This window comes from Rhinolophus sinicus, chromosome 3 (genome assembly GCF_057876585.1).
Source record: "Rhinolophus sinicus isolate RSI-liver-muscle chromosome 3, RSI-T2T, whole genome shotgun sequence".
NCBI classification, from domain to species: domain Eukaryota; kingdom Metazoa; phylum Chordata; class Mammalia; order Chiroptera; family Rhinolophidae; genus Rhinolophus; species Rhinolophus sinicus.
Window position 1 is genome coordinate 105,336,852 of NC_142503.1, and position 27,702 is coordinate 105,364,553.

General features: G+C 44.2%; 1 protein-coding gene across 2 annotated transcripts; it reads left to right on the top strand.

Moving 5' to 3' along the window:
* Positions 1-27,702, top strand: LARP6 (La ribonucleoprotein 6, translational regulator). Of its 2 annotated transcripts, XM_074328205.2 has the most exons (3): positions 1-658; positions 22,027-22,237; positions 26,115-27,702. In XM_074328205.2, the coding sequence occupies exons 1-3, from the start codon at positions 459-461 to the stop codon at positions 27,180-27,182; spliced, it is 1,479 nt and encodes a 492-aa protein (XP_074184306.1). In that variant the 5' UTR covers positions 1-458; the 3' UTR covers positions 27,183-27,702. The 2 variants fall into 2 exon arrangements, with proteins under 2 accessions (XP_074184306.1, XP_074184307.1); XM_074328206.2 differs by lacking the exons at positions 1-658; positions 22,027-22,237 and adding an exon at positions 25,840-25,999.

The following is a 27,702-nucleotide window of genomic DNA, read 5'->3' on the forward strand; positions in this document are numbered from 1 at the left end:
AGTGGAAAAGACATTGAAGAGGCACTCAAGCCCCTTAAGCTGATGTCTGCGCCTGCTCCCCCCAGACACAGCAATGAGATGCGCTGTGCCCCTCCACTCCCCAGGGCAGTGGTATAACAGCAGCGGGCTCCAGGCCGGAGCCTTGACTCCTCCCCTCCGGTTCGGGCCCCTCGAGCGGAGGGCGCGCACTGGAAGGCTCTGGGGTCCAGGGGATCGTTCCCGGACAGGCCTCTGCGGGAGGAAAGCAGAGGAAGTTACCCTCCCCGTTGACGGCCCCGCCTACGCTGGCTCTCCGCTAGCGGCCGGGCGGTGGCGGCTGCGGCGCGGGGCGGGGCGCCGCGACCCCCGTCCCTCCCCGGCCGCCTCCGCTCCCTCGGTCGCAGACGCAGCCGCCCGGCTGGCTCGGCCTCGCGGCGCGGGGACCCGGCGTCGCCGCAGTCCCGACCGGCCCGCGCGCCATGGCCCAGCCCGGCGAGGAGGCTCTGCCCGGGCCTGAGACTGCGGTGCAGATCCGCGTCGCCATCCAGGAGGCCGAGGACACGGAGGAGCTAGAGGACGAGGAGGAGGGCGCGGAGGCGCAGGGCGCGGGGGACCCGGCTCGGTATCTCAGCCCCGGCTGGGGCAGCGCCAGCGAGGAGGAGCCGAGCCGCGGGCACAGGTAGGCGCGGCAGCGCCCCGGCCCAGGGGGAGCCGCCGACCCCCGAGTCCGGGCGAACGGGAGTTCGGGGACGGCAGCTCAGCGAGCGGAGGGGTTTGAGTCAGGGCGGTCGCACCGCGTCAGGACCGGCTTGTGTCGGTCGTTGGTGCTCGGATCCGCAGCTTTGTAACCCCACCGAGGCTCCCTCCAGGGGCCGGCGGCGGGTTTCTGAGGGCCTGGACGTGGACATGCTCTGGGACCCAGGAGTCCTTCCAGGGCCATCTTCGTCCTGTCTCGCCTTTGGTGAGCTCACCCAAAGACCCTCCAAAAAGCCCGCCCAGCCCGGTCTTCACCTCCGAGGCTGCACCACCCCCTCCCCAACCCACCCCGAGAGTGGTCCCTCCTAGACCTCACTTCCCTTTCTGTTTATCCACATGGCTTCACTCAGTCTCTGGGTGGGGGCAGGCCAGGCATAGCTGACACTTGCTGCTGGGGGATCCCAGGAGGGGTGATTTCATGGTGTAAAGTGCTCTCTTGCCCTGGTTTGGAATCAGTTCCAGGCCTGCTGCCTGCATCCTCCCTGGCTAGGGGATTCCCATTTTCAAGCAGCCGTCCCCATCCGATTTCTAGGTTTGCATCATCAGCTTGCTGCCTTGGCCTTGGGTTCCTGGGTGATGGGTTGTACGGAGCTGGTATGGCACCAGAAACCACCTGTCTCACCTTGTCTCTGGGCTTTGAGCTTGGTCGTCAGCTGGAGATCTTAGTCTTGTGTCCACTAAGGATAGGCCTTTCACAACTCTGGTTTTGTTTCTGCTGTTGAAAGGAGATCCTCCATGTTGTATGGAGTATCCATAGGGATGAGATCCATAGGGCAATGGCAGAACTTGCAAATTATGGGAAAGGCCAACAGGCACTTATGAAGAGCCCTGTTCTGGGGTTCTGCTCATGCTTTTAGCTGTCCGGGCTCTGCAGGATTCTTCTGTGGCAGACATGTATCTTCTTCACTGGGAGAATACTCAACTCAGGGCATAAGGAGACTGGGGCCAGAGCCATTCCCCTTCACTGGCTGACACTTTCCCAATGGAAAGGGTCTGGATTTACGGACCCAGAGATTCAGGGCAGTTCAGTGGAAACAGGTATTCCAGGAGGAAAATCCAGCTCAACAGTTTAGAGCAGGAAAGCTGGGCCACAGCAGATGACACAGGAGATATGTCAGCACTTTATATACTGTAAAGCCTGATTCATTCATTCAGCTCTGCTGAGTATTGAGAGTATATAAATAATGAATCCCTAGTCGCTGGCTTCTCACAGTCTTGAGAAGGCAGCCACCTGGTCAGATAATTTCAGAGGTCACGTATAATAGCCTCGAGTGGTTTATACTTCTGACTTCGTTTTTGCCTGTAACTAGCAAAAAGCTGTCCCCTGTCCTGGGTGCTAAGTTTCGAAACTGTACCATTAGCCGGGATGAAAGCCCTACTTATTTCTTGGGCCTGGAAAGATCCCTCATGAGATCTAGGAGAACATGATCCTCGGCTCTGGGAGGCCTCTTGCCCCCCCCCCACCCTCCCCACTCTCTCACTGCAGAGCCACCCTTCTTTCCCAGTCCCAGTGGCTGGAGTCTCATGGAGTTTTCAGTCTGAAGCGTTTCCTGCTGCCCACTGGCATAGAGTTGACCCCAGAAAATCCCTGGGGCTCTTCAGGGTGGTGGAGCTGACAGAGCCCAGCAGGCAAACATCCAGAGCACAAGGAGGTCCAGCCAAGAACAGGAGCCACACTGTTTGGGCCCAGCCTGGCACGGGAGCAGCCACCACCCTAAGAGAACACTTCTGAGCTCCCAGAACCTGCAGGAAAGGAAAGCCCAGGTTCCTAAATTTGCTGGGTGAGACATGGCGCCCACCGCTCAGCCCACTGCATCATCCCCTCAGCCCACTGCTTCTTTCCCTGCCTGTCCTAACAATTCGTACTACTCACAGAACCGACCCCCTCTAGGTCCCCGAACACAGGGTGCAGTTTGTGTCCACGTGCCTTTGCACTCGCACTTGTGTCCCTCTGACTGACTGATTGCTAGTCACCTGAAAACTTAGCTGCCTCTTCCCCACCATCCCCATCCCTACCCCAAAGCTGGATTTGCTTTCTCTCCGCGGTGTGGCGGTAGCCCTCTGTCCGTTTTATGCCTAGCACTTACCCACAATTGTAATTCTAGAGTTCTGTGTGCCTCACCAGTGTATGAGCCCTGCGAATTCAGGTGCTAGGCTTGCCCTATTCTCATTGTATCCTCAGCACCCGGCACATAGTGGGTGCTTTATAAATATTTGTTGAATGAATGCATGTCTCTATCATCACACTCACTCCATGGAATTGAAATATCTGTGTGTTTCTCCTCTACTAGACAGTGAAATCCTTGAAGGCAGTGACCTGTCCTGAGTCCTCACCGTATCTCCAGTACCTAGCCCAATACTTGGCTTATACCCGGGGGAAAAGGGATAAATGGAAATAAGGAAAAATCTTTATAACCTTCACATGTCCATTAGTCTTCTCACATCTTGTTCACTAAAAAGGTGTCTTTCTTTTCAGTTTTACCTTTTTAACATACAAATTTCACACATAACAGGTGACAGAGTAGTACTGTGAGCAATCATCTATGTACCCACCACCTAGATTTAACAATTGTTAATATTTTGCCATATTTCTTTGATGGACATATAATGTGTGTGGTTTTCCCTGAATCATTTGAAAATATCTTGTGCATAAGATTTACACCCTAAGTACTTCGTTTTGTAGTACTTCATTAATGTTGACATTCTCCCATAAAACCGTAGCTCTATTATTGCAACTAAAAAAACTAACAATGATTTCCTAAAATAATCTGATAGCCAAGTTTCATATTCAAGTTTCTCACAATTGTCCCATACTGTGTTTTACAACTATTTCTTTTCCACCCTAAACTAGAACTCAATCCAGGTCGAGACATTCATCTATTATATCTCTTTAGAATCTTTTAATCTAGAACATTATTCCCCCCGCCACCCCCTCCCACCCCCAATGCTTTGCTATCTTGGAACTAAGAAGCCAGATGTCTTGAATGTTTCACACAGTTTGGTTATGTTCTCATCATCTAGTTTAACTTGCTCCTTTGTACTGTGTTTCCCATAAATTGGGATTTAGAGCTACAGGGTTGATTAGATTCAGATCAAACATTTTCTCATGAGCACTTCATATGCAATACCAGGAACTTTTCCTTGCATCACCTTAGGCAGCACCCACCGTTAGTGATTCTAAATTTGACCCCTTGGTTAAGGCGATCTTGCCCTTGCAATTAACAAGTAATATGTGTGGGCTTCTTGTGAATATTCTTTCACCAATGAACTTTCCCCTAATGGTTTTAGCATCTGCTGATGACCCTTGCCTGAGTCAGTTCATTGGGAATTACAAATAGGTGGTGTTCTATCATTCTCTGTGTGTTTATTAGCTGGCATTCCTCTATAAAAGAGAGCTTTGCCTCATTATCTGGGCTTGAATAAGAGTTCCTCCTAATGAGGCAAGCAGAAATGGTTCATTATTACCCCTTTCTTGGAGCACTTCCTTGCTTTCTGATACTAGATATTCTAGGCCTAACTTGTACACTTCCTACTCCAGTCATGGGATCCAGCCATTTCTACAGAAATCCCAAGTACTAGTGGGAAGGTATTTAGAAACCAGGACTTGGAATTAAGAGTGCTGATTTCTACTGGCGTTTCATTGCTTTTAGGCCCTTTCAATAGACAGAACTAGGAAATATGTTTTCTAAAAAGAAATTTGTGTTGATAATTCCAATTAAAATTTAATATTATAGTGTTTTTGCTTTGTTTCTTTTATTTCTTACACTGGAAATCTTGATTCCTAATAACATGAACCTATTTACTTGTTTGCTTTGTCTTAGAATGTATAAAAATGATTATAGTACTAAATATCAGTACAAATAATAAAACCAGTGGCATGTCTGCTTTTCATTTAACACACAGAAACATCTAAGTTTCTTTCTTCTCGTGATGTTTAGGGACATTGCACAAGCTATCATTTCCCTGTTCTGGATGATGATAATGCAAGCCTCCATTTATCAACGCCAGCTTTGTGCCAGACGTGGAACTAAGCACTTTGTATATCTTATCTCTGCTGCACACCACAAATCAGTATTTAGATCGGCGGAGACAGCCACTAGTTGTACTCCTTTCCCAGGCTCTAGGAAATACACCAGAATGTCATGTCAAGACAGGTCATGATCTCTGTCATAAATCTATAAGAACCCATGGGCCACAAAACACAGGATGTGGCTTCCCTAGTGCCATCCAAATGTAGTTGTTCCCAAAATGGTTTTTCCGAAGTCGGAAACATACTTGTATATATTTTCTGTCTGTCTCTATGAAGAAACTTCATCTTTTGACTGTGCTCTCGTGTTTTTATATTGCATTATCAATTGTTTGCTTTTTTGAACCGTTTCAGGTTCGTTATCTTTTTCTAGAGGCGAGGCAAAAGAAACTTCACACAGATGGTACTGGACCCTAGTGTTTTTCATAAGTGATGTTTTCTCTTTTCTGTTCAATATCTTTCTTGTTGCTGTCCAGCATTTTCCTGGTCTTGGTGGCCAAAGCGCCACCTTAGGCCATCTGCAAGGATGAGTGAGTCCAGGAAATCTTTCCCGTGTTGAAAGTCACAGTGAGGAGCTCATTGCTGCACCATTTCTGTTTTGGGATTTTCCTTCTGTAAGGTATCATTTGAATAACCACTCAACGAATATACGCGTATCCAAATTAGCTTGAGATTTTATCAGAAAAGCAGCCTTGGAGGTTTTATGCTGCACTTGTTTCTCCAAATTATTTACAAATATGATAAATATTTCCACACTGGTCTGTGGAGCTAAATCATGTATTTTGAAATGTGGCTCCTTATTGCTACCCCTTGTTTCCGTTTCTTGCAGGTTTACAGCTGTAACAGAACTGAGCACCACTCTAGATTTGCAATACTTTGTTTAAAATGAAACAATAATGTAAATGTAAAAATTAAATGTAAAACTTTTTCAAAGTCCTCTTGAAAGGCCACTAACAAAATATACCTCTGTCTCAAAGAATCCTGATAGGTGTGATTTGCCCTACGGAAATGATTCCCCTTACGTTGGTGACACTTTTTAAATTCCTAGTGTGCAAGGCTCTAGGTTGGTGCTAGAATGAAAGAAAACAGTATGACTCCTACTGTCCAGACACTTAGGGTTCGGGGCACTAAGAGATGTAGTTCCGATACAAGTATAGACGAGGAGTAGTTCAAATTTGAAATGACTTCCTTCTTGGGAGAATTGCTTTATGATGGACCTTAGTGTGTAGCTAGGATTTTGACCTGAGAGACAGGGACAAAGCATTCAAGGAGATGGGAAGAGCATGCAGGAACCTTGTGACCCTCACAAGGAACTATACATCGTACTTGATTGAGGCAAAGGATCTAAAAGGAAATAGAAATAAGTTTGGAACTGGTTACAGCCAGATTCTAAGTGGATCTGAATCAAGAGTTAAGGACTTTGCATTTTATTTAATATGAAATAGGAAACATTATTATTATTAATATTATTATCATTATTATTCACATCATCATTAAAGTAGAGAAGTGACATCGCTGTTCTTCAAAACATGTAATAAGGTGCAGAGTGGAAGAGGCTTAACTCAAATTCAACTGGAGTGGGCTGGGGGTGAGGGGAGGTGGCAGGAGCTGTGAAGACAGAACCCTAGGAATGCGAAGGATGCAAGAGTGAAAGGGGATGCTAATACCTGAGAGAGAATTTCAATTCTTCCTTTAGAACAATTGCCCAGCCTCTCTGCTTGAAATGAAAAGTAGCGGGCAACCTACTGTTTACTTCCAAGGGGAAGAAGAAGAAACAAGATTATTTTCTATAGGGATTAAATGAATTGACTGGTAATCTAGGGCTGCTGAGGTGGAGCAGCCCCTGCAGTGGAAAGCCTTCTGCATGTAAAGCCCCTACTCTCTGATCCCCTGCCTGTTCACTGTGAAGTGAAGCCTGCCAGTTGGCATGTCCCCCCCCCCCCCCCCCCCGTTTACTATATAGAGCCACCGAAGAAGGAAACCAATAGGGAAGCCACACAACCCACCAAGGAAAAGCAATCCAGAACTTCATTCTTCAAAATGAATAGCTATGGAGCGTAACTCCCCACTCCTTAAGTGTGGGCTGTGTAGGGTGACTTCCTTCCAAAGTGTACAGTATGGAAAGGGGCAAGAAAGAGTCACTTGACAGTGGAGACAGACTCCCTCAGCCAGGTGATCAGGGTCACACCTGATCAGTCATGTTGATAGTATGTTGCCTTGGTGTGACGTGAGGAAAATGGAAATTTACTTCTGTTGTCCTCCCCAAAACCCACATCCTCAGTCGAATCATGAGAAAAATATCAGACAAATCCCAAATGAGGAGTATTCTACTACATACCTGAATAGTGCCCTTCAGCACTGCCAAGGCCATCAGCAACAAGGAAAGTCTGAGAAACTGTCACAGCCAAGAGGAACCTGGGGAGACATGATGACTAAATGTAATATGTCATCCTGGATGGGATCCTGAAACAGAACAAGGACATTAGGTAAATACTAAGAAAATCTGAATAAAGTATGGGCTTTAGCTAATAATAATGCATCAGTGTTAGTTTATTACATTATCATGCTAATGTAAGCTATTAATAATAATAAAAATGCCTTGTGTGGGGTATATAGGAACTATTTTCACAATATTTCTGTATATCTAAAACTATTCTAAAATAAATTTATGTTTTAAAATGCTTATAAAGAAAAGGATGAATTTTTGACCAGTCACATGAAGAGAATCAATGACATGAAAGTTAAATAGAAAAAGTGACCCCACAGGATACAGAGGTGATACTGTTGGAAACAAAAAGACTAAAAGTATATACTCCAGTTAATACCTTGAGAAACAATTTAAAATATCGCATTCACAAAGCAAAAGCCAGATGATATTAAAAAGGAACAATCTGAAGACACAGAAGAGTTTTCAGAGAAAAAAGTAAATACTTAACAAAATTTAAAAATTCACTAGGAAAGGTTGGAAGGCAATGTCAAGGACATCTCTAACCGTGTTTCCCCGAAAATAAGACCAGGTCTTATATTAATTTTTGCTCAAAAAGACACATTAGGGCTTATGTTCAGGGGATGTCATCCTGAAAAATCATGCTAGGGCTTATTTTCCAGTTAGGTCTTATTTTCGGGGAAACATAGTACCATGTAAATCAAAGACAAATGCAAAGACAGACAACGTGAGAGAAAAGATAGAAGACATAGAGGATCAGTCCAGAGCCAGTCAACTAATAGGACTTTAAGAAAGAAACGTAATCTTAGCAAATACCTTCTTCCTGCAGTGAGCAGTATTTACATAGCCATACAAATACATGCAACTGGTTCACTTTCACTATCTATCTATAGACAAAACATAGAAATTTAGTTACAGAATAGAATGTAAATATTACGAACCATGACAAAATGAAATAAAGGTATGTCTGATAGAATTTGAAAGGTTGGAGGGGGATGAAGAGGTGAAGGAAAAGGTAGGGTAATGATATGCACATCCTCTATAGTGAGGAATTGAGAAATATTATTTACTGTTGATGGAATAAGCAACAGGGTTTTAAATGTATTATTTAAAAACACAATTAGAAGGTTAATAGAAAAATTAAAAATAATGTAAAGTTTTAAAAATTGGAAGAAGAGGCTTTGGGGGATGAATAACCCCAAATCAACATATAATAGGACATGCATACTGTCTAAAATTGGCAGAGAAACAGAGCCATAAGCATATCTTATAGACAATCAGGCAACTCTCATAGAACAAACTGGTTAAATATAGGATGCCTGTAGGGAGGAGAGGTGGAACAGGGACTTACTGTTTTCTTTATAAGTTCTCTATTATTTTATTTTAGTTTTTGCTATGGATATGTATTGCTTTAATTTTGAAGATTCACTTTTGATGAGCTATTAATATGTCCAAGGGTTACATAAATGAGAACAGTTGGAATGGAAAAGAGAACAGATGGGAGACACACAGAATAAAATCAACACTTGATAACTGACTTAATGTGGGCCTGACAGATGCATCTTAGGTTTTGAGCCTAAGTGCAGAGATGAGTGAATAGGGAAAGTAGTTGGGGAAGTTTGGGAGGGATGATATATGGTTTTTACAGGACTATTGTGTTTGACCAAAAGTTGCCAATATTTATATTTAAAGAATATAAACTTCTTTAATGTCTGTAAAGGATACAGGGTCTGTTTCGTTCAAAGGCTGTTGCATAAACCAGGATACAGTGCAACATGCTCCCAGATACAAAATAGGTTTTCCTGCTCTTCCAGCGCAGTTGCTGTTGACAGCCCCCATGCAAGGGAGGGGTTCCCTGGGTGCAAGAAACTCACCTCTGCACTCACAGAGGGGTGATAGATCACCTCCCCAGAGCTGCCCGCCTGTTCTAGTATCTCTGGCTACCTGCTATCTGCTCACTGGGTGCAAATAACTGATGCAGAGTCACCACCCAACATGTTATGGGTTGTTGACTGTGAGACTCAAAGGAAGAGGAGCTTCCCAGATAGAATGTCTCTTGGTAGGTCAAGTTCTGCAGAAGCCAATAATTTGATTCTGGACATAATTGAATTTGAAGTAATATCAGACTATTCAAGTGGAAATGTCAGGCAGGCACAAGGAAGTTAGGAATTGAGGACTAGAGCTCAGGAGTGAGAGAAGGATGAAGGGGTGCAAGGAGAGGCAGATTTGAATTGGATGAGCTAATCAGGGACTGAAGTGTAGAGTTTGCCAGGGATAAAGCGTCAAGGAGAGATCCTTGGGGAATACCTACATTTAGAAATGGGAGAGGAAAGAGGAGACAGAAAGGGCAGCTAAATGGGGAGAAGAATCAGAAAAGAACAAATCATATAATCCCAGGGGGAGAGTATCAAGAAGAAGGTGGCCGTTCTGCATCCGGGGCGAGAGGACCAAGATGGAAAGAAAGCACCTGGATATGGCCATTGGGGTCTTTGGTGGATTTCCAGACACAGAACAAACTTGGGGGTAGGAGGGTGAGGCACAGGGGAGGTCTGAGCAAGTCTGATTGGATGAACTTCACTTTCTCAATCAAGTCTGAAATAGAATCATCTGCAGGGAGTAGTGTCTCCCCATGGCAGATCTTGGGAAGAACAGGAGGCACTGGAATGGGTCTGGAGGGTTGAAAAATTACATCACCTTCGTTCCTTTTTTTTTTTTTTTTTTTAATTTTTTTACAAGTACAGTTTTTATAATAGCTTCAACTGCTCTAGTTTGGGAGTAGGACTTAGTGATCTGTGGGTCCCTTCGATGGTCTGGTCACCTCTGATATACTAGCCACTTGTAGTAAGTTAGGCCATTTTGCTAACACCCAAGTCCACCCAAAATTCTTCATTGGTCATTATTACACACCTCACCCCACCCTCTGCTTTTATTGTCATCCTTGTCAGCTGGGCTCAGAATTTCCTGTGCGTTTGTAGTTATTTTTATCTGGTATATTCAACCTGTTTTCACTGCTATCTAGGGTATAAAATTTCTCTAATAAGTGAAATTTTGTTTTGTCCTTTTTTAAATTAGTTTCAGGTATACAAAACAACATAATGGTTAGACATTTACACCCCTTACAAAGTCATAACCCCAACAAGTCTACTACCCATCTGACATGGTATATAGCAGTTATGATACCATTGACTATATTCCCTATGCTGTGCTTTATATCCAGTGACTTATATATAATATATAATATATATATATTATATATATATGTCATGCCAGGTGTTATGCGGGGTCTCCTCTGGGGTCTCTAGTCCCGGTCCCCACATAAGAACACAGGATATGGTGAGGCCAAAAAGGAACACCCACGGAGCCATAGGTAGGGGAGTCACACCACTATATTCTCGCTGGCAGCTGGGTTGGAGACACAGGAAGCAGGAGCCACACTAACTGCAACCTGCCGTCCTAACTGCAATCCGCGCTTGCTAGCCCAGCCACCATCTTCTTGCTAGCCCCCATTTTCTGCTAGCGTAGCCACAGCAGTTATATTAGTGGCCAATGGCTCACTGGTTACAGCTGACGGCCAACTGGCCACAGCTGATGGCCATCCAATCACAGTTGATGGCCATTTACTACCCGAGTGAGCACCTTTCCACGTGAGGCCGAGACCCTGGAAGCTGCTCTCTGGGGCTCTATCCCCACAATATATTTATCAGGGGTGCCAAAAAATGTATACACATTTTAAGATTTGTTATCTATGCTCACACAGTAGTTTGCGGTAATCAGAAGTGTCTGGACGCTCATGGTAACCACTTTGAGCACCTCTTGCAATTGCAGAAGTCAAACGTAATTTGTATTCATCTTTTCTTATCGGAATATATTGAGTACTATAATTAATATAGTTTCTCCCTTTCTTAAAATGTAGATACATTTTTTGGCACCCTCTGTGTGTGTGTGTGTATATATATATATATATATATATATATATATATATATATATATATATTTAATTATAGTTGACATTCAATATTATTTTAGTTTCAGCAGTGATTAGGCATTTATATAATTTATAAAGTGATTTCCCCCAACTCCAGTATCCATTTGACACCTTACATAGTCTTTACAACATTGTTGATTACATTCCTCATACTGTGTTTCACATCCCCGTGACTATTTTGTGACTACCAATTTGTACTTCCTAACCCCGTCACCTTTCTCATCCATCCACCAACCCCTTTTCCATCTAGCAACCATCAGTTTTTTTTCTTGTATTTGAGTCTATTTCTGCTTTGTTCGCTCGTTTATTCTGTTCTTTAGGGTCCACATGTAAATGAGATCATATGGTATTTGTGTTTCTCAGTCTGACTTATTTCACTGAGCATAATATTCTCTAGGTCCACCCATGTGTTGCAAATGGTAAGATTTCTTTCTTTTTTATGGCCAAGTAATACTCCATTGTAGAAATGTACCACAGTTTCTTATTGATGGGCATTTTGGTTGTTTCCATGTCTTAGTTATAGTGAATAGCGCTGCAATAAACTTAGGGTTGCATGTATTTTTTGAATTAGTGTTTTGGATTTCTTTGGATACATACCCAGCAGTGGAATTGCTGGGTCATAAGGTAGTTTCATTTTTCATTTTTATTTGTTTAAAGTCTTCCTCTCTCTTTTTTGTTTGTTTTTTGTATTTTTTTTGTTTTGTTTTCTGGGTTTTTTTTAAAGATTTTTATTGGGGAAGGGGAACAGGACTTTATTGGGAACAGTGTATACTTCCAGGCCTTTTTTCCAAGTCAAGTTGTTGTCCTTTCAGTCTTAGTTGTGGAGGGCGCAGCTCAGCTCCAGGTCCAGTTGCTGTTTCTAGTTGCAGGGGGCGCAGCCCACCATCCCTTGCAGGAGTCGAACCGGCAACCTTGTGGTTGAGAGGATGCGCTCCAACCAACTGAGCCATCCGGGAGCTCAGCGGCAGCTCAGCTCAAGGTGCTGTGTTCAACCTTAGTTGCAGGGGACGGAGTCCACCATCCCTTGGTGGGACTCGAGGAATTGAACTGGCAACCTTGTGGTTGGGAGCCCACTGGCCCATGTGGGAATCGAACCGACAGCCTTCAGAGTTAGGAGCATGGAGCTCTAACCTCCTGAGCCACCGGGCCGGCCCTATTTTTAATTTTTTGAGAAACCTCCATACTGTTTTCCACAGTGGCTGCACCAGTTTGTAATCCCACCAACAGTGTATGAGGGACCCCTTTTCTCTGCATCCTCACCAACGCTTGTTGATTTATTGATGATAGCCATTCTGACAGGAGTGAGGTGTTATCTCATTGTGGTTTTTAATTTGCATTTCTCTGATGATTCGTTATGTTAACCATTTTTTCATATGTCTATTGGCCATCTTTATGTCCTCTTTGGAAAAATATCTGTTCAGGTCCTCTGCCCATTTCGTAATTGGATTATTTGATTTTTTTGGTGTTGAGTTGTATGAGTCCTTTATAAATGTTGGATGTTAACCCCTTATCAGATGTAACATTGGCAAATATCTTCTCCCATTCAGTAGGATGTTTTTCCATTTTGTTGATGGTTTCCTTTACTGTGAAAAAAACTTTTGAGTTTGATGTAGTCCATTTGTTATTTTTTCTTTTGTTTCCCTTGCCTGAAGAAATATATCGGTAAAAATATTACTAAGGGTAATGTCTGATAGTTTACTGCCTATGTTTTCTTCTAGGAATTTTATGGTTTCGGGTCTTACATTTAAGTCTTTAATCCATTTTGAGTTTATTCTTGTAAGAAGGTGATCCAGTTTTATTTTATTGCGTGTATCTGTCCAGTTTTCCTAGCACCATTTATTGAAGAGACTGTCTTTACTCCAGTGTAAACTCTTGCTTCCTTTGTCATAGATTAAATGACCATGTAGGTGTGGATTTATTTCTGGGTTCTCTATTCTATTCCATTGATCTATGTGTCTGTTTTTATGCCAGTACCATTCTATTTTGATTGCTATGGCCTTGTAATGTATTTTGATATCAGGTAGCGTAATATCTCAAACTTTGTTCGTCTTTCTCAGGATTGCCATGGCTATTCGATGACTTTTATGATTCCATATAAATTTTAGGATTATTTGTTCTAGTTCTGTGAAAAATGCCATTGGCATTTTGATAGGGATTGCATTGAATCTATATATTGCTTTGGGTAGTATGGACATTTTTACTATATTCTTTCTATCCATAAGCATGGTATATATGTTTCCATTTATTTATATCTTCTTTAATTTCTCTCTTCAATGTCTTACAATTTTCTGAGAATGGGTCTTTTATTTCCTTGGTTAAATTTACTCCTAAGTTTTTTGTTTTTTTGGTGCAATTGTAAATGGAATTGTTTTCTTAATTTCTTTTTCTGGTCGTTCATTATTGGTGTACAAAAATGCAACCGATTTCTGAATATTAATTTTTTATCCTGCTACTTTACTAAATTCATTTATCAGTTCTAATAGTTTTTTTGGTGGAATCTTTGGAGGTCTCTATATATAATATAGAATCATCTGCAAAGAATGACAGTTTTACTTCTTCCTTTCCAATTTGGATGCCTTTGATTTCTTTTGCTTGTCTGATTGCTGTGGCTAGGATTTCCAGTACTATGTTGAATAAAAGTGGTGAAAGTGGGCATCCTTGTCTTGTTTCTGATCTTAAGGGGAATGCTTTTAGATTTTCCCCATTAAGTATGATATTAGCTGTGGGTTTGTCATATGTGGCCTTTATTGTGTTGAGATATGTTCCATCTATTTCCACTTTGCTGAGAGTTTTTGTCACAAATGAATGCTGGATTTTGTCAAATGCATTTTCTACATCGTTTGATATGACCATGTGGTTTTGATTTTTAATTTTGTTTATGTGGTGCATCACATTAATTGATTTGCAAATATTGAACCAACTTTGCATACTAGGAATGAATCCCACTTGATCGTCATGTATGATATTTTTAATGTATTGCTGAATTCGATTTACTGATATTTTGGTGAGGAGTTTTGCATCTATGTTCATCAGGGATATCAGCATATAGTCTTCTTTTTTTGTAATGTCTTTGTCTGGTTTTGGAATCAGGGTGATAAAATGGTGGCCTCATAAAATGAGCTTGGGAGCCTTTTCTCCTCTTGGAAGTTTTTGAAATAGTTTTAGTAGAATAGTGGGTATTAATTCTTCTTTGGATGTTTGGTAAAATCACCTGTGAAGCCTTCTGGTGCAGGACTTTTGTTTGTTGGGAGCTTCTTGATTACTAATTTGATTTCATTGGTAGTAGTTGGTCTGTTCAGATTTTTGGTTTCATCTTGATTCAGCCTTGGAAGATTGTATGCTTCTAGTAATTTATCCATTTCTTCCAGATGGTGCAATTTGTTGGTGTATAGACGCTTGTAGTAGTTCCTTAAAATTTTTTGTATTTCTATAGTGTCATTGTCACTTCTCCCTTTCATTTCTGATTTTATTTATTTGGGTCCTCTCTTTTTTTCTTGATGAGTCTGATTCAAGGTTTGTCAATTTTGTTTATCTTTTTTTTTTTTTTTTTAAATGGCTCTTGGTGTCATTGATCTTGTGTATTTTTTTTTTAGTCTCTGTTTCATTTATGTCCACTCTGATCATTACTATTTCCTTTCTTGTACTCACTTTGGGCTTTGTTTGCTGTTATTTTTTCAGTTCCCTTAGATGTAAAGTTAGACTGTTTATTTGAAATTTTTTTTGTTTCTTTAGGTTAGGCCTGTATTGATATAAATTTCTCTCTTAGGACTGCTTTCGTTGTGTCCCATAGATTTTCGGGTCATTGTGTTTTCATTTTTGCTTGTCTCAGGTATCTTTTGATTTCTCCTTGATCCTATTGTTGACCCATTCATTTTTAGTAGAATGTTATTTAGCCTCCATGTGTTTATGTGTTTTTCAGTATTTTCCTTGTAATTGATTTCTAGTTTCATACCATTGTTGTCGGAGAGGACACTTGATATGATTTCAGTGTTCTTAAATTTATTGAGACTTGTTTTGTGGCCTAACATATGGTCTATTTTGGAAATGCTCCATGTGCACTTGAAAAGAATGTATATTCTGCTGTTTTGGAGTGAAATGCTCTAAGAATATCAATTAAATCCATCTGGCCTGTGTGTCATTTAAGGCTGCAGTTTCTGTGTTGATTTTCTGTCTGGAGGACCTGTCCATTGTTGTCAGTGGGGTGTTAAAGTCTCTGCTATGATGGTGTTACTGTTGATCTCTGCCTTTATGTCAGTCAATATTTGTATTACATATTTAGGTGTTCCTGGGTTGGGTGCATAAATGTTTACTAGGGTGATTGCCTTTTGTCAGATCGATCCCTTTATTATTAGTTAATGTCCTTTGTCTCTTATTATAGTCTTCATTTTAAAGTCTATTTTATCCAATATAAGTATTGCTACCCTAGCTTTTTTCTCATTTTCTTTTCATGAAATATCGTTTTCCATCACTTTCAGTCTGTGTGTGTCTTTCAATCTGAGGTGGGTCTCTTGTAGACAGCATATGCATGGGCCTTATTTTCTTACCCATTCAGCTATTCTATATCTTTTGAATGGAGCATTTAACCCATTTACATTTAAAGTGATTATTGATAAGTACATAGTTATTGTCATTTTATTATTCATATTTTTAATCTTCATTTGTTTGTTTTCTCCTTTCTTCTGCTTAAAGGAGTCCTTTTAACATTTCTTGTAACACTGACTTGGTGGTAATGAATTTCTTTAGCTTTTAGCTTTTTCTTGTCTAGGAAGCTCATTATCTCTTCTTCAATTTTAAATGATAGACTTGCTGGGTAGAGTAGTTTTGGTTGTAGGTCCCTGCTTTGCATTGCTTTGAATATTTCCTGTCACTCTCGTCTGACTGAGAAGTTTCCTTTGAGAAATCAGCTGAGTCTTATGGGAACTCCCTTGTAAGTAACTAGTTGTCTTTCTCTTGCTGCTTTTAGGATTCTCTCTTTGTCTTTAAATGTTGGCATTTTAAGTATGATGTGTCTTGGTGTGGGCCTCTTTGGGTTCATCTTGTTTGGGACTATCTGCATTTCCTGGGTTTGTATGCCTATTTCCTTCACCAGGTTAAAGAAATTTTCAGTCATTATTTCTTCAAATAGGTTCTCAATCCCTTGCTTCCTCTCTTCTTCTGGTACTCCTGTGATGTAAATGTTGTTACGATTGATGTTGTCCCATAGTTCCTTAAACTATGTCAATATTTAAAATTCTTTTTGTTGTTCCAATTTGGGTGTTTTTTGCTACCTTGTCTTCTAAATCGCTGATTCAGTCCTCTGCTCCATCTAACCTACTGTTGATTCCTTCTAGTGTATTCTTCATTTCAGGTATTGTATTCTTTATTTCTAACTGGTTCTTTTTTATGGTTTCTATGTCCTTTGTTATGCTTACTCTCTTTGTTGAAGTTCTCACTAATTTCCTTAAGCATTCTTATAACCACTGTTTTAAACTTTGTTTCTGGCTGGTTCGTTGCCTCCATTTCATTTAGTTCTATTTCTGGAGGTTTCTCCTGTTCTTTTATTTGGGACATGTTTCTATGTTTTCTCATTCTGGCTGCCTCTGTGTGCTTGCAACTATGTCCTAGGTATATCTCCTATGTCTCTCAGTCTTTGCTTGGTGGCCTTATGTAGTATGTATCCTGTGTGGCCCAATGGCACAGTCTCCATGATAACCTGTGCATGTGTTCCAGGAGTGTGCCTTGAGTGTGTTGTGTGTGTTCTTCTGTTATAATTGAGCCTTGATTGTTTTTGGTGCATCAGTGGGTGGGATTGACTCCCACACTGACTGACTGAGAGGATTGGCTACTCCCACAGTGTATGAGCTGCTGTGTGGGGGCTGACCCCTCAGAGGAGGATTCACCCCTATGGGCTCTTTTGCATGTTGAGACTATCCTTTGGGTGTGCTGCTTGGGGGTATAACCAGGTAGTGCTCTGGTGTGGTCTGAAGCTGGCCTCTGGGTGTGTTGTTTCTGGTGTCTCTTGGAGGGGTTTCTGTGCAGGCCAATTTTAGCCTTGCCTGTGACTGGCCCGTGGCTGTGTGGTAGGAGCCACAAAGCTGTATGTGGTTGGCTGCTGCCTGTGCTATACCTGGAAGTGTGTGTGGGTGGCCTTCCTGTGAACTGAGGCCAGCTGCCACCAGTATTGGGCCTGAGGCAGCTTAGCAAAAGGACCAAAGCCCCCTAGGCCTATTGCCACTTTCTGGCACAGTTGTTGAGAGAACCTCCGTAGGTGCACACACCGGACTGGTTGACCCTCTGTCGAGAGTGCCCTTGGCTGTGCAGTACTTGCTGGGTGGGATGGGGTCCCAGGGAGTCATGAGATGTGGCTGGTAGTTTTTACAAAGTTAATGCAGTTTCGGTTCTTGCACTGGTCCTGGGCCCATGACCACTTTGCAAAATCCCCTGAGAACACTGTGGCTAGCCACTGCTCGCCTCAGGCCCGCAGGTCCCTGAGAGCTGCCCAAGAGAATCTGTGGTCCATGTTTTGGGTTACTGCCCACCACCAAAAGTTCTCTGCTGCTACAGGCCATCTGCTGCTGTAAAAGGCTTCCACAACTTGTGGAGCAGGGCCTGTTGCTCAGTAGTCATGAGTGTCCCGGATGATGCAGTATTAGCTGTGCAGGGCATCATGAAGGTAGTACATACATGCAGATTTTACCAGACCAACACAGTCTCAGATTGGGCCTTTTGGGGGAGGGTTCAACATAGAAAAGATGGCACCTTCCTGTAGATAACACATGAGTCAGGCTCCACACAGGGATAATGGCTCCTCTCCCTCCAGTCCTCACTCTGAAGTCGTACAACTCAGTCTTTCCCCATGTATCTCTGGCACCTCTCAAATTGCTGCCCCACTACTAGAGACCAGGTGAGTGATTGCAGACACGTGAGTCTGTGTGTGGGTTCTTTGAGAGGACTTCTGGGTTTCCAGCTGCGTTCCATCTCACCAGGAGGAGCAGACACAGTCCTCACTGATTTTCACTGCCAGATGTTGTGGCGGATCTACTTCCCAGTACAGGACCCCTGGGCTGGGGACCCTTCCTTCTTCCAGGGGGACCTCCACCACCAAGGTGTCCCTCCTGATGTTCAACCACTATCTGTGGGTTTGGGGTCAGTCCATTTCACGTCTCCACCCCTCCTACAAGTCTCGATGTGGTCTCTTCTTTATATCCTTAGTTATAGGGGTTCTGTTCAGCCGCTCTTCAGATGATTCTTGAGATTGATTGTTTTATAATTTATTTGTAATTTTGGTGTGATCCTGGGCTGCATGCAGTAGGCATAGTGTTCACCTAATCCACCATCTTGGACCCTCTCCCACTCTTTGTCTTTTGATTGGAACATTTAATCCATTTACATTTAAAGTAATTGCTGATAGATATGCAGTTATTGCCATTTTATGATCATTATTTTCATCTTAAATAAGCCCCTCTAAGATTTTTTATAATACTGATTTGGTAGTGATGAACTCCTTTAGATTTTTTTCTTGTCTGGGAGGCTCTTTATCTGTCCTTCAATTCTAAATGATAGCTTTGCTGGGTACAGTAATCTTGATTGTAGGTTCTTGTTTTTCATCGCTTTGAATATTTTGTGCCAATCCCTTCTGGCCTGCAAAGTTTCTGTTGAGAAATCAGCTGATAGTCTTCTGAGAGCTCCCTTGTAGGTAACTAACTGCTTTTCTCTTGCTGCTTTTACATTCTTTCTTTGATTTTAACCTTTGGCATTTTAATTATGATGTGTCTTGGTGTGGGACTCTTTGGGTTCATCTTGTTTGGGACTCTGCGCTTTCTGGGGTTGTATATATATTCCCTTTGCCAGGTTAGGGAAATTTTCAGTCATTATTTCTTCAAATAGGTTTTCAATTCCTTGCTCTCGCTCTTCTCCTTCTGGTACCCTTATAATGAGAATGTTGGTATGCTTGATGTTGTCCCAGAGGCCCCTTTAACTCTCCTCATTTTTTTGGATTCTTTTTTCTTTTAGGTGTTCTGTTTGAGTGTTTTCTGCTACCTTACCTTCTAAATCACTGATTCGATCCTATGCTTCAACTAATCTACTGTTGATTTCCGCTAATGTATTCTTCATTTCAGTTATTGCATTCTTTATTTCTGACTGATTCTTTTGTGTTCTCTATCTCCAATTTTATGTTTCCTATCTCTGTTGAAGTTCACCCTGAGATCACTGAGCATCCTTATAACCAGTGTTTCTAATTCTATAATACATCTGGTAGATTGCTTTTTTCCATTTTGTTTAGTTATTTTTATGGAACTTATTCTGTCCTTTTATTTGGGACATGTTTCTTGGTCTCCCCATTTTGGCTGCCTCCCTATGTTTGTTTCTATGTATTAGGTTGGACTGCTATGTCTCCTGGTCTTAGTAGAGTGGCCTTATGTAGTAGGTGTCCTGTGGGACCCAGTTGCGCAGTCTCCCATGTCACCTGAGCCTGGTACTCCAGGTGTGTCACTTGTGTGGGTTGTTTGTGCCCTTCTGTTGTAGTTGAGCCTTGGTTGCGGTTTGCACATCAATGGGAGGGATTGGTCACCAGAATGATCGGTTGTGAGGACTGGCCGTGACTACAGTGGAGGAGCTGTGATGCAGGAGCTGACCCTATGGAACAAGATTCACTTTAGCAGGGCTCTGGTGCCTGTCCAGTCTGCCCTTTGGGTGTGTCATCCCTGAAGGTGGCTGGGTGATGCTCCGACTGGGTCCAAAGCTGCCCACCGAGTGTGCCAGCCCCAGGGCTTCCTGGGAGGATTCCCACCACAGGCTAAGTTTATGTTGTAGCATGGTGTTGTCACACAACAGCCTAGCCGATTGTCCCCCTGTGTGTTTCCTTAAGGAAAGAAGGGTCTGTGAGACTGTGCATCTCTGGGACTTTATACTTCTCTCTATTTAGTCTCCAAAAGAGGGTTTGCAGCCAATGACGAGTAAGATTCCCCAAGGGGGGGGGCGCAACTCAAGCCAGGCGGAACCCTGTGGAGACCCCCATGAGCTGCCTTAGAAAGATCTAGGAAGGGGCCTTGCCCCACCTTTCCCCTGCCTGGGAAAAGCCGCTGCTGACTCTGGCTTTCCCCTCTCACCTAATTGTGAGTAGAGTCTTTAGAGCGATAAGATTAAGCTCTCTCTGCTCAGCTCTGTAAAACAATTTTGACATGTGATATATGTCCCTCAAGGGAGTCACATATCTCACCTCAAGGACTTTCTGCTTCGGCTGTTTAAAGATCAACATAATTGGTTTGGGTTATTTCTAAAACGTGATAAATGAGACTCACAGACCATGTCAAAAACAGTAACACTCCCTTGCATACTTATCAATAAAAACCGCCAGTTGGCTTAATTCTGGGCTCCAGTCTTTCATGACTGTGAGACCCCTGGCCTTCTGAGATTTAACTGCATTAAGTCTCTGTTTCTTACTTTCTTAAAAACTTAACCCAAAGCTGTCCCTTCTCTTACCCTCACTGCCTGTGTTGCACTAGACGCAACAGTATGGGTCAGAATATTTTTCTTTGAGGCTCAAATATATTTTACCATATATATATATATATATATATATATATATATATATATATATATACACACATATATATATATATATACTACATATATATATATATACTATATATATATATATATATATATATATATATATATATATATATATACTACATCTTGTTTATTCATTCATCAATTGACTCTTGAGTTACTTCCACCTTTTGGCTGTTGGGAATAATGCTGCTGTGAACTTTCTGAGCCTTTTTGGGAGGCAGGCAAGTTCTCCCAACAGAGTAGAAGCATACAGGTGGACTAGATGGCTGATCTAGATTGTTCTCTGCTCTGAACATGTCAATGGAAGTTCTGGGTCTGATGGTCATGTTATTAGACATCAAGATGCCATATAGGATAACTCCCTGTTTATAGATAAACGATAAACTGGGAGTTATGATGCCCTATTATCATAACTCCCAGTTTATAGATAATGGAACTGAGGTAGGTGTGGCAGTGGAGTTCCCTGCCTCAGTTAAATCAGTTAATAAATGGTGGTGTCAAGATTCGAACCCAAGCAGTCTAACTCTAGAAAGGGGACGTTTAGTTGCCCCACTAAACTGTCTTCTAGGGATTGAGATTTGCTGGGTGGGAGAGGGAAGAACAATAGCATATGTGAAAATCCTCCTGCCAGTGTCAGGGCGCCCTGTAAATGTTGGTAGAGGGTGTTGTTTTTTAGTGATCCTCCCTCCTTGTTAAAGACAAAAGCTTGATTTCTTAGCTCTTTGGAGGCAAAACCCATCCTCTTGTGGTCATGCGATCACCACCTCTGAGGAGTCCCGCTCAGGTGTGACCCAGGGCAGTTTCCCGGGGCCGCTCTAGCAAAGTACCACAAACTGAGGCTCTAGAACAACAGAAATGTATTGCCTCACAGGTCTGGAAGCCAGAGATTCTGGAAATCAAGGTGTGGGCAGGGACACGCTGCTTCTCAAGGTGCTAGGGAAGGCTCTGTCCTAGGCCTGCCCCCACCTTCCGGTGGTTTGCTGGCAATCTTTGATGTTCCTTGACTTCTGCATCATCCCATCTCTTCCTACATCGTCACATGGCGTCCTCCCTGCGTGCACGTGTCTCCAGATGTCCCCTTTTAAAGACACCAGTCATACAGGATTAGGGCCCACCCTACCCGGGTATGACTTCATCTTTAACTAATGACATCTGTAAGACTCTGTTTCCAAAAAAAGATCACATTCTGAGGCGGGGCGGGTTGGGACTTCAACATATATATTCTGGCAGGGAGAAACAATTCAGCTCATGACACCTAACGTCTCCTCCTGGTCTCAGTGGCGCCACGACAAGTGGGGGCGAGAACGAGCGTGAGGACCTGGAGCAGGAGTGGAAGCCCCCGGATGAGGAGTTAATCAAGAAACTGGTGGATCAGATCGAATTCTACTTTTCTGATGAAAACCTGGAGAAGGATGCCTTCCTGCTAAAGCACGTCAGGAGGAACAAGTTGGGATATGTGAGCGTCAAGCTACTCACATCCTTCAAAAAGGTGAGGCTTCATTCTCAGGAGCAGCCTCAGGGATTTCAAGGGTGTTTGGGGCTATGGGTCTAAATACTTTTCACCCCCTTGAAACCTAATGACTCATGATTCTTTATTTCCTCTGAGGCCTGTTAGTAAGAATACTGGCCCACACTATTAAAAGGGCCTGGGTGTTGGGACAGATCTCAGCTGGCAGCAGTAATGAAATGACATGGCTTATTCTTAGTAAAGTCAGGCACTCTTGGCAGGCGAGTGGGTCGCCAGGAGGATTCTGTGCCTGGACAGGGGGACTCGGTGGCCTTGTGAGACACCTGCCAGGCCTAGGAGGATATGAAATCCAAGCTTTTCATTTGTCCAGTTCAATAACTAAAAGGAGGCAGGAGTGCTCAGAACTCTGGAGATGAGTCTTCTCCAAGACGCCAGCGGTCTTTGTTTTGCTGTGAAATGCCCACCTCCTCATCTGCAGGTGGAGATCTGAGATATCTAATGATCGCTGCCATCTGGGCAGCAGACCACATGTCCCTGCTGTGTACACAGCCAGCACCTGGACTGTGTTTGCCCTGCTTCTCGAAGGGCTGACAGGCCCATTGGAGTAAGAACTCTGTGTCTCTCTCGGGGGAAGTGTACTTACTAGGATGGAAAGGCACTGTGCGGCCTGTTGCATCACGAGATCTGGAACGAGTGGGGCCTGGCCAAGTTGCCTGTCCACTTTGTCAGGGAGCACGAAGGACAGCTGTTCTCCCAGAGCTCTTCTTGCCTTGCCTCCTGGTAACTGCTCTCTTCCATTGCTCTCTATATTCAGTCATCAAACATATGCATCCTGTATACTGAGTACTGGTTAGACACAGGGTGTATTAAATGAACTTGGCACTCCCCCTGCCCTTGCAAAGTCCAGTGAAGGAGAGAGATCAGTGAAGGATTACAGCATGACCATAGACAGTACCACAAAAGAAAGAACAAAGCACTATTGGGGGTGAGTTGATCGGGGCAACTAACCCTGCATGGAGAATTGAGCAGTCTTCCCAGAAGTGGTGACATTGAAGTAGGGTCTTGGGGGAATGAGAAGGGGTTTTCAAGGTACAGGAGAGGGGAGGGGACATTGCATGTTGTAAAGGAAAAACTCTTCCTCCTGTGCATGTCCTCTATGCTCACACTGCTGCCACCAGATGTGGGGGAGAGAGTTCTCACACCAAGCGATTCTGATACCAGCTGTGTCTCCTACAGTTTAACTCAACTCTGACACTGTCTACCTGGAGATAGTGTCAGATCCCAGAAGTTAAGGGCTCACGCCCACAAAAATGCCTCCCATTTCAGATGCCAATTGCAAGTAGTAGGTCCCCAGGTTACCCACAACTTCTGTCCAACTTGGCTACAAATTGGAGATTTTGACCTCCTCCCCTTGTATTCGATTATTTGCTAGAATAGTTCGCAGAACTTAGGGAAACACATTTACCAGTTTGTTAAAGGACATGATAAAGGATACAAATGAACAGCCAGATGAAGAGACACAGGGTAAGGTCTGGAAGGGTCCTGGGTGCAGGGGCTTCTGTCCCAGTGGAGTTGGGACATGTAACCCTCTAGGTAGGTAGATGTGTTCACCCACAGGGACTTTATGGAAGCCTCCTCACGTAGGTGTGATCAATTATTAACTCTGTTTCCAGACCTCCTCCCTCTTTGGAGGATGGGGGGCTGAAAATTCTAAGCTTCTAATCATCGCTTGGTCTTCTGGTGACCAGCCCCGATCCAGGAGCCACCTGGAGTCACCGCATTAGTACAAAAGATGTTCCTAGTGCTCTTATCCCTCAGGAAATTATATAGGTTTCAGGAGTTCGGTGCCAGGAATGGAGATGAAGACTATATATATATATATATTTCTTACTATGAATCACCGTATCACACATGTGCGGAGAACAGAGAGCACGCCCTCACATGAAGTATTTGTGGGGGACCTGGAATGAAGCAGTTAGTGGGATCATTTCCGCCCCTGGGACTCTAAGCTTCAGCCCAATTTTCTTTCCTTTTTAAGTTGCCACTTATGGATCCATGTGGGAGGGGTCTTCTCTGCTGAACAGAGAGGGGTCTTCTCTCTTCACTGGTTACAGAGTGGACACAGGCTCCCCAACACCTACAAAATGAGAGCAAAACCCTTTTCCTCTTAAAGGGTTTCCTGCTAATCATAGTAGAAAACTTATGTGACAAAGGTCACAAGCAGGGAAATTACAGAGTTTCTGGAATTCTCACAAAGCTCTAGTAGTTGCACGAAGTCCTCAGCACCCTGGTTCCTCTTCTTAGATGGCACCTGGATACTCCTCCTCAAGATTCAGACGCAGGCTGGGACACAGACTGGCTGAGATTGCCCAGTGGGTCCTCGCCACAGCTGCTTCTCTGGAGTGGACGTGGCTGCCCATCAGCTTCCCCTGCCCCCTGAGTGAGGCAGTGCTGGCCTCCCCTAGTCACCTTGTGCTTAGGCTTCAGGCTTAGGTGGTCTCTTCTCCTCTCCTGACTGCTCCCTTTTTGACGGGTTGTGTTCTACCCCCCAAGAGAACCACTGCTGGTTTCCCACCAGCTGGCACTGACCTGCAGCCATCATCTTCACCCTGTCCAGACCCCTACTTGACATCATCCACTTGAAGTCTGACCCGTTGCCTGGACACACTTCTCTCTGCCCTTAGCCTGTGTCATGGTGATCAGCCCATGGAGTCTGTGTGCAGGTGACTTGGGGTCCCTGTACCCTAAGCCCAAATCTGGGCCATTTCACCCAGAGGCCACAAGCTAGAGTGGATAGTACCCTCTCTCCAGGAGCCTGCCTGCACCTCTAATAGCTCTGCCTGCCAAGGTGCCCCCCATGCCGCCCTCCCTTCTTGAGTCCTGGGAAGTTCCTGTTTTGGTCTCAGGGTTCCTCTACAGAGCCACGGCTTTGGGCTGGCCTCAGAGGACTCGGGGTGATCTCGCCATTCCTGGCTCAGGCTACCCACTCCACCCACCTCCACTGTGTCTTTGGGATGACTCATTCTCCCTGGCATTCCCTCCACTGGAAGTGGGCCTCCTGAAAATTACTGTTTTACGATGTAAATATAGCTTTCACGTATTGCAACCCTGATACACACAGTTTCCACTCAGGGAGGAGGGGGACTGTTTCATCATTCTCCAAGGGGCCCAGGTTTAATTTGATTCTAAGTTGAAACAGTCCACATCATTCCCAGGAGACAGTGCAGTGAAATATGAAAGATCTTTTGAGAACTTCTCTGTGTTAAACGTAGAAATACAACTTCAGAGTAGCTGAGAATCTGTGAGTCCTATCAAAATGATAGAACGTAATATTTGCAATAATGACAGCACCTAATATTGAGTACTCACTGTGAGCTAGACACTGTAGTAAGTTACGTGTGTGTAGGTAGGTAGGTAGGTAGGTAGGTAGGTAGGTAGGTAGATAGATAGATAGATAGATAGATAGATAGATAGATAGATATTCATTTAATCCTCACAATGACTCTATGAGGCAGGCACTATTATCTCCATCTTACAGATGAGGAAGGCGAGGCACTGAGAAGTTGAATAACTCCTCAGGTCTCACTGCCAGTTGGAGGTGGGCCTTCCATTTGTGTATCCAACAGCTTTGTTCCAGAGCTTGCAGATTTAACCTCCAAACTTGTGCCTGATAGAGTATTTCTGTGTCATGAAAGCGTCCCGTGGACAGCACTACTACAAACTGCTGCCTCATTTGACGTTACTCATTCATTCACTAGAATTGTGAGCAGCTGCTCATACCAGGTATGATTCTAGGTCCCTGTGTTCCAGGGATAAGGAAAGGAGGGAGGGAGATTACAGAGGACACACGGTGGACAGGACATGAGGTGCCATTTCCTATTTGCTTTGTGTTCTTCAGGTAAAACACCTCACACGGGACTGGAGAACCACAGCACATGCCTTGAAGTACTCAGTGACCCTGGAGTTGAATGAGGACCACCGGAAGGTGAGGCGGACCACCCCTGTCCCGCTCTTCCCCAATGAGAACCTCCCCAGCAAGATGCTCCTGGTCTATGATCTCTACCTGTCCCCCAAGCTGTGGGCCCTGGGCACCCCCCAGAAGAATGGCCGGGTGCAGGAGAAGGTGATGGAACACCTGCTCAAGCTATTCGGGACCTTTGGCGTTATCTCATCAGTGCGGATCCTCAAACCCGGGAGAGAGCTGCCCCCTGATATCCGGAGGGTCAGCAGCCGCTACAGCCAGGTGGGGACTCAGGAGTGTGCCATCGTCGAGTTTGAGGAGGTGGAAGCAGCCATCAAAGCCCATGAGTTCATGATCGCGGAATCTCAGGGCAGGGAGAACATGAAAGCAGTCCTGATTGGTCTGAAGCCACCCAAAAAGAAACCCCCCAAAGACAAGAACCAGGACGAGGAGCCCACTGCGAGTGTCCACCTGAACAAGTCCCTAAACAAGCGAGTTGAGGAGCTTCAGTACATGGGTGACGAGTCTTCCGCTAACAGCTCCTCTGACCCCGAGAGCAATCCCACGTCCCCTATGGCTGGCCGGCGGCACACGGTCAGCAGCAAGCTCAGCCCCTCTGGCCACCAGAATCTCTTTCTGAGCCCGAATGCCTCCCCGTGCTCGAGCCCTTGGAGCAGCCCCTTGGCTCAACGCAAAGGCGTTTCCCGAAAATCCCCGCTGGCCGAGGAAGGTCGGCTGAACTCTAGCACCAGTCCTGAGATCCTTCGCAAGTGCATGGATTATTCCTCTGACAGCAGCATTACTCCTTCCGGCAGCCCCTGGGTTCGGAGGCGCCGCCAAGCTGAGATGGGGACACAGGAGAAGAGCCCCAGAGCGAGTCCCCTGCTCTCTCGGAAGATGCAGACTGCAGATGGGTTACCTGTGGGGGTGCTCAGGTTGCCCAGAGGCCCTGACAACACCAAGGGGTTCCATGGTGGACATGAGAGGGGCAGGGCCCAGGTATGATCACCTTTGGTTTTTAATGCCAGCTCCATTGAAAACCACCTCGGTTTTCAAGCTTCTGACAAATACCTGGCATGACATAGAATGAAATAAGTCCCCTTTGAAAGATTTTGTATACATGTAGACCTCTTAATTTATATATTTGTAATGTATATAAGTTGTCTGGTACGCTCTGGGTTTACAACCATCTTCCAGTTGAGAACACCCGTTCCTCCCAGCATGGCCATCATTTTGACGCTGCCTGGCGTGTGTGAATTTCATGGCTCTGTACAGCTGTGGGACAGAGGCTCCTCGGGGAAGGCCTGGCAGTGGGTCTCTTCTTTGGGGCAGGGTTCTTCCCTCCGGTTACGGAGCTGTCCTCTGTGGGCCACGCAGGTGCTGCCTGAAAGCCCAGAGGAGTTCTCTCATATAATGGTAACTAATGAAGCCGGTAGCATGGTTGCTTCTAAGACCAAATGTATGTTTCCTGTCAAATGAATAAATAATAAAACACCCAACTGGGAGTGCCAGCTCTGAAGTCATA